General features: G+C 36.9%; 2 protein-coding genes across 2 annotated transcripts; one reads left to right on the top strand and one right to left on the bottom strand.

Moving 5' to 3' along the window:
* Positions 1-279: 279 nt before the first annotated feature.
* On the top strand, positions 280-3,824 carry LOC8281800 (TATA box-binding protein-associated factor RNA polymerase I subunit B). The gene is made up of 4 exons (XM_002522386.4): positions 280-1,040; positions 1,493-2,326; positions 2,456-2,592; positions 3,137-3,824. Exons 1-4 carry the CDS (start codon positions 398-400, stop codon positions 3,776-3,778), a joined length of 2,256 nt encoding a protein of 751 aa, XP_002522432.1. The 5' UTR covers positions 280-397; the 3' UTR covers positions 3,779-3,824.
* Positions 3,825-5,675: 1,851 nt separating this feature from the next.
* On the bottom strand, positions 5,676-7,179 carry LOC8281801 (zinc-finger homeodomain protein 11). The gene has a single exon (XM_002522387.4). The coding sequence runs from the start codon at positions 6,964-6,966 to the stop codon at positions 6,013-6,015; it is 954 nt and encodes a 317-aa protein (XP_002522433.2). The 5' UTR covers positions 6,967-7,179; the 3' UTR covers positions 5,676-6,012.
* Positions 7,180-7,493: the final 314 nt, after the last annotated feature.

The raw sequence follows: 7,493 nt of genomic DNA, 5'->3' as shown, positions 1-7,493 counted from the left end.
TTTATAATTAAAATTAATTAATAAATATTTTTAAAATAATATTATATTATTATATATTAATAAAATTTAAAAATAAAAAGTATTTAAACATAATTAATTTGTTATTTTTATAATATTATAAATTAAATATTAAATATTAATTATATTATATTTATTAATTTGATTTTATAATTAAAAGAATAATAATGATTGTGGAGTAGAGAAATAAATAAATATATTTTTGTAAATATATAGTTGTTTTGTTATTTCAGTTTCTTGAATTATAAAGCCAAAAAATGAAGCAAATGCGCAATGGGCCTATCGCAAAGTCACTCAAACCCAATAAACCAAGTCTCTGTAACAGTTTCTTGTTCTTGCCTCTTCCACTGGCAAAGGTAGCAATGGAAACAATTTTCTAATGGAAAACGGAGGGGAAGGAGAGACAAAAAGATGGGCATGCAGGAGATGCGGCCATGTGGGATTAGAAGAATCCGACGGTTTTTATTACTGCCAAGAGTGCGGTGCTCAAGCCGATGATATTATCTTAACAGGCGTTGCCGACGAAGACTTCATCGAAAAAGACGGCGAAGGCGGCGGTGCCCTTTACAGCGCCCGCTTCACCCGCTATTCTCAACCCACTCGTACCATTCAAACAAACCCATCTTCTCAAGCCTGGTTTCGCTATACACAAGAAGAAGAAGATATTAATTTCACTACTACTACTACTTTAAATGGTACTTATAGTAATATCAAAATCAAGAAAGAGGAGCGTTTTGATGATGATGAGTATTTGGATGGGTTAGGGCCCGTGGAACCTGAGGATTTTGGAGGGAAGTCGTTGAGCTATGAGGATTATTATAATGAGGTTAGGATTAGATACGTTATGGGAATGCAGTGGATGATTCAGTTACAGTGTGAAAGTCTAGTTGAAAAGTTTAATGTCAGTCCTTTGATTTGTGGGGTTGCGGGGAATGTTTGGCTGAGGTTTCTGGTTGCTACTGGTGTTTTTAAGGATAATTGGGCTGACGATGTTATCTTGGAATCTGAGAGTCAAGTTCAAGGTAATAACAGAAGAACCCATATCAATTTTGTTTTTTCTTTTTTTAGTATTGGATATGGCCTTCAAAGTTGTTGACTTTGATAATGATTTAGGTTTGGTTTTTGGGGATTGAAAAGTTAATGTCTTTATTGTTGTAATGTCACATGTATTTATCTTAAGTCGTTAATTTGTGCCAAGGACTCATGGTAATATAGCAACTATCTCAAGAATGTGGTTTTAAATTTGTCTTAAAAGTGGTTAAATTTTCATATGTTCATAGGTTTACTGAATGACTGTAATGATGAAATTAATGTTATTATTGTAGTTATCTCATGCAGCTAAATCATCAACAGCATCTTTGAGTTTTTTGGTAGATTAATAAACATATATGTTAAAAGAATAATTTTTAGATACCCTTTTGTATGTTAGAGAATTATCTGAAGGTTATTGTTTTTAATTGTTCTTTGACTTCAGGGGAACCAGAGGACTGGAAGCCCCGTTCCAGTCACAGAAATGAACCTCACAATGCATATGGTCAGCGTGCAGTGATGGTATGGTTTAAGTATTTGAGGAAGACAATACCATTATCTTCTTCTCTGGCTATTTCATTTTTGGCATGTCATGTTGCTAGGGAAGCAATTTTGCCGACAGATATTGTAAGGTGGTCGATTGAAGGGAAGCTTCCATATTTTGCTGCTCATGTTGAAATTGAAAAACGCTTTGAGCATTCTTCTCCTGCCTGTCCTATCAGTTCAAGTCTAATGTTTAGGCCTTCTCAAGCAGTTCCTGCTCAAAAGTTGGAGTCAATGGCTGCGGCGTTTGCAGAGTCCATTGGCTTGCATTTGCCTCCAGTTAACTTCTATGAGATTGCTTCTCGCTATTTGAAGAATCTCGCTCTTCCAGTTGAAAAGATTCTCCCACATGCATGCCGCATATATGAGTGGTCAATGCCCCCAGATTTATGGCTATCGACAAATGAATTGAGGCTTCCAACACGTGTCACTGTAATGTCAATATTAATTGTGGCTATAAGAATTCTCTATAACCTAAATGGTTTCGGCGCATGGGAAAGAAGTTTGTCTAGTCTCAATTGCTCTCCTTCCAATTCTCATCCAGCAAGTCGATTAGATTCAATGTGTCGTTCTGTGATGCAGGGCGATGCTGAAACTGGTTCTCCCTTTTACAGTTTGGATGGTTCAGCTGAAAAATTCCTTAGAAATCCCTCACACATGCAGATGCCTGAATTGGATTCTGCAGAGTTATTGCATCACCTAGAAGTAAAGTATAACTTTATCGCCGATGCCTATGGTAGTTACTTACTTGAGTTTGAATGACTTATTTAATATTTAAGAATCCTGAACTCCAGAATATATTTTAACCCCCATTCCCTAATTTGTTTTGGTGCCTTCAATTACTCTTTTTTTTATCCTATTGCAGAGTTTACTAAGGACTTACCATCATATCTCCAATACTGTAAGGATGTGGTATTTGCTGGAGCAGGACCATCACATATGGATGATCTTGAGGAAGAAGAGTTAATGGAAAAGTTGTGGGATTTCTATCAGAATGAGAAGGTAATTTTAATTCCATTGAACTTCATTGTATCACTCATCTGTTTAGATCAAATATGTTTCCACTACCACGAGCATGTGATTGATACAATCGGTCGTCTGACATTCTATCAAGTTTATCACAAGGACAATCTTGTGAGGTGCAAAAGAGGGAAAAATAAAGAATAAAACAAAGGAAGTTTAATGTGTTACACTGAAGTCTCTGGTGATCCTATAGGGTTCTTAGATAATTAATCAAGTGAACCTTAACATTTCTCTTAAATTTGCCTTTTTGCATCTCAATATGAATATCTTAACACGTTCTAATTAGCCCGAATAACTTCTGAAATTTTAATGTTTTCAAAGTTGTTATAGGTTGTTTAGGAGAAAAGGGTGTGAAGGAGAATTTATGCTACAACAATACATTCTCAAATCTAGACTGATAGCTTCTTGTTTTGGTGAGGGATTTTTCTTCTGGGTGATGGGTGCAAATCTTATATGGTTAGTGCGGAGTTGTTGAGCATCGAGATGATGTTTATGCTTACTTCTTGTATCTTGTTGATATCAGGATTCTGAGCTGGCAAAAGAGCCTAGAACACAAAGTAGCAGTAGACTTTCTAATCAAAAGAGATCAAGAAATGATGATGGAAGTGTCTTTGTAAATCTGTCAGAAAAGGAGAAAATTAAGGAAGAATGGCATGATAGTCCATCTGCTGATATCAGCTCTCACAATGCAGATAATAGCTCTCATCAGAGTTTTGATAATGGTCATTTTTCCAATAATTCACTAGAAGATCAAAATGTAGAACATAAGGAGAAAGATTCAGAAAAGACACTGGAAGGTAGAGCCATTAGACGGTTGAAATTAGACATGGAGGAGAATAGGTTCTGTTACATTCCACCAAGGGTTAACCTTAAGAGATTTGATTACCTACATTATGTAAGAAAGAAAGACGAAGGTGCCTTTACTTATGTTGCTCATGCAGATTATTACATCTTGCTTCGTGCTTGTGCTAGGGTAGCTCAAGTTGATATCCGCATAATGCACATTGGTGTGTTGAGTTTTGAGAGGAGACTCGCTTGGTTGGAGAAAAGAATTGACTACTGCTTGCATTTATCACCTCCTACTATTACTTGTGAGTTCTGCAGAGACATGCCAGATCATAATTCGAATGATGATGTGATTGGACTTTCAAAGTTGAATTTGTGAAATGCTTTTCTCATTGTTGTATTTATAGTTCATATTTATGAGGCCATTCTTGAAACCACATTATGCATGCCCCACAGCCTTCCATTTCTCTGTGAAGGAAAAGGCACACGTCCACATCCATACATATAGGGTCTTGAAGTTTGGTGGGTGCTGCTATGCGCATTCTGGTTCTGGATAACTTTTCCATCCCCGGGTTAAGGGTGAATCGAGGTCGTTTACTTGTTTGTCCCTGTTCTCTTTGTTGATGCTGCAATTCTACATTATATGTTGTTATATACTTCTTCGATGGTAAGTAGCATGAAAATTATGCATATATTTCTGGTCCCAGTCAATCAGATTCATATTCCACAAAATCCATGAAGCTATTGCCCCCCACCTACAAGTAATAGTCTAAGAAACCAAAAGAAATTAGGGTAATGCAGAGTGTATTTTGAGCTGATATAGACTGGATACCTGTATTACGGTGAGCAAGACTAATCGGTTTTAAGTGAGAGGTGATGTCCCTTTAGAGACAACCACAACAGTAGTTTCTTTTAGCCCTTCTTACATGAACCAGAATTGTCATGGATATTGACTATATCATGAATAAAATTTTTGGACTTCCATGAGCAGAAACTATTGCAGTCTGTCAGGATTGAGCCAAAACACTGTCAATTAAATTAATAAAGAAGTAAACATCCCAGCTCTGACAATTAGGAGCAATGATGATGAGCATATGCATTTTGCGATGCTTTGCAACAACTCTAATTAAGGGCTTGCCGAAATAAATCCCTTACTAACCCCTAAATTATAAAGAGGCTGAAAACTATAATTAGGTGCATTGGCATGATTATGATGTTTAGCACCTGAATTTCGCTAATTAAATAATGGGTTAACTATGGTTGAGAGGGGGCCACGTATATTAAGAATGCATCATGTGGCAGTTTTTCTCCATTGGGTATAATTTATTTTTTTCTTTTATATCTTTGGATACAATGCATGTGGCAGGGGTTGAATGCAGATAATCATATACGCACAAGGAACTGACTAAAATTAAAAGTGATTCTCAAGTTTAAATATGTAATTAACAAGAATAAGAAGGAAACAAAACTTGCCGCTTTCATCAACCGCCCAAATAAGGAAAGGTGGCAATGCTCATTCAGGCCAACTGCTTATGTCACCAAACATGGATTAAGCAAAAAGCCTGCTTGCCTTAAAAGGCTAAGATATCAAGATAACATACAAAAATACAGACATGTCATAAGGCTTTGGAGCAAGATCATTAATATACTGTTTACAACTCATCTTCTTAATCAAACCAACTAATGCTTGCAATAAATAAATTATCAGGAATGTCCGTTTCAATTAGAGGAACCAAAAGAATAAAAAGGGGAAAGTAAAGAAAAAGAAAATGAATAAATTATGGAATTCGCTGAGTGCAAGTTGAACCAAACGTACAAACCCAAGCACAGAGCCATCATCCCATACAAGACAAGGGTGCATATTCTGTAGCAGTAGAGTTGCTCTACAAAATGGAAAAAGACAGTATTGCAGATAACATGTCATAACAAATTGCACACAAAAGTGATAAGCTTTAGCTTTGGGCAAATGAGTATGGGGAGAGGGCTGTTTTGTTTTTATTCAAACTCTTTTTAATTTTAATATTTTTTTCCCTTTTACCCCTCACTGGGAAGCTGCTACATGAAAGAGAAGAAGGTGGGATTAATATATATCAAGAAACTAATAATATTTGATAAGGACCCTCACCTAATGAAGGTACTCTCACTAAACACCAAAAATTCACATCCATGTCTACTAATGAATACTGATGCTTCTCTCTATATCTTCATGATAACATAATTCAAACATTAAGGACAATTTTTGAGTCCCAAAAGCTAGAACATAAAGAAATTTAATATGAGAAGAATAGGCACAAGACATTAACATTTGGTGATTAAGAAGCATGTTAATAGAGATCAGTCAACAGATAATAGCTATCTAATTAATAAGAGAAGCAATTTCTCTTCAATTTGTCATCCTAGCTTCTATTCTGACTTTCCGGTCCCTCACTGTTAGTGATCACTATCAAGAAAGCAAGAAACAGATAACACCGGCCAAAAAAGAAGAAAACAGAAAATGGAAAGAAAAACAAGAAAAGAAAACAAAAGAAGAAAAGTGAATAATTAATCCCCATGCTTACTAGCAAGCTTCTGTTTCTTTTCTTTTCTTTCTTTCTTTCTTTCTCTATCTTTAGATCAAGATGATGAAGGAGAAGACCCATCAGTAGTAGAACCACGAACACCGACTTTACTCTCAATCTGGTACCTATCAAGACTGTCATAGCCGTTGTTGCTGCTGCTGTTAGTGTTGTTGTTGTTATAAGTCACAGACCCGATTCCCTCATCACCATCAACATTAGATTTGTTGTTATTGTTATGACCATTACCTTTTTCTCTTCTATGCTTGTTATTATGCATCCAAACTTTAAAGACATTTCTTTTAACCCCAACTTCACTACAGAAATCCTCAACCATTTTCTCATCATTTCCTCTTAACATTTTCCACCCTAACTTTTCAGCAAAAGATTGCATCTTTTCTCTTTGTTCTTCACTAAACTTGGTTCTTGCTCTCTTTCTCCCATATGGGTTCATCACCATTGGATTCAAACCTGGATTCTGATGCCGATTCTCATCAACAAGACCTGACTGACCTGTGCTTAAAGCCAATAGCATGTGTGGTGCAGATGGGTAAACGGATTGTTGTGGTGTTGGTGATGCTGGTGATGATGGGCTTGGACTGGGGCCTGAACTAGGACTTGGGCTTGACGTCCAGTAAAGTACTGCCGGAAGTGTTGGTGGTGGAAAGTGGTCGCGGCGGTGGAAGTTACGGTGGCAACCACAAGCAGCACATTTAAGAGAAGTAGGGTCTGAAAGGGTAGCACTAGGAGTAGGCATAAACTCGCCGCAGCCATCTAAAGCTACACCACCAAGACTAGCAGCATGGTTTTTGAGACATTCTTTGTAAGAAACCACCATGGGTTGTTGTGGTTCTGGTGGATTATGGTGTTGGCGGATTAATGAGCCGTTAGTGAGAGACAAGGCTTTTGAGAGGTGGGTCTGAAGTGGGGTTTCAGTATCTGTATCTGATTCAGGAGATATGGAGGTATGAGGAGGGTTGCTTGTTCTTGCGGTTGTTGTGATTAAATCCATAGCTTAATCATACAGGATTCTTGAGGTTAAGTTTTTCTGAGAGCAATTTGTAAATGAGAGGGGGAAAAATGGTGATGATACCAAAAAAGAAATCAAGGTAATGATAGATATAAATATTGAGATATAGAAAACTGTTTTAGGGGTAATTTAAGCATAATTATGATGCGGGTTTTTGATTTGGCACCTAAATTAAACTTGGGTTTTATTTGTTTATTTATTTTTCTTCTGCTTGTGTTGTTTTGGGTAAAGAATATATTCGATAGAAAGAAATCACTGTAGTGGGAAAAAAAAAAGGGTCCGGGGGGCGCAGGGCAGTGTCCTGTAACACAGTCCACAAAGAACACGTGGCTGAATGCATAGGGGGGTGACATAGAACCAAAGGACAATTCACACAGGCAGCTCAGCCCTTCAATATGGTTTCCACGACAGGGCATGTTACAAGTATCTCTTCCTACATAAATGTCTCCACTATCTTAATGTCATCCGATCCTAAGTTTAGTGCTTGGAGACGAAAGAAAAAGAAAACC

The sequence above is a fragment of the Ricinus communis genome, chromosome 1, assembly GCF_019578655.1.
Source record: "Ricinus communis isolate WT05 ecotype wild-type chromosome 1, ASM1957865v1, whole genome shotgun sequence".
Taxonomy (NCBI): domain Eukaryota; kingdom Viridiplantae; phylum Streptophyta; class Magnoliopsida; order Malpighiales; family Euphorbiaceae; genus Ricinus; species Ricinus communis.
Note: the sequence above shows the minus strand (reverse complement) of the source record. Positions and strands in the feature narration are given on the sequence as shown.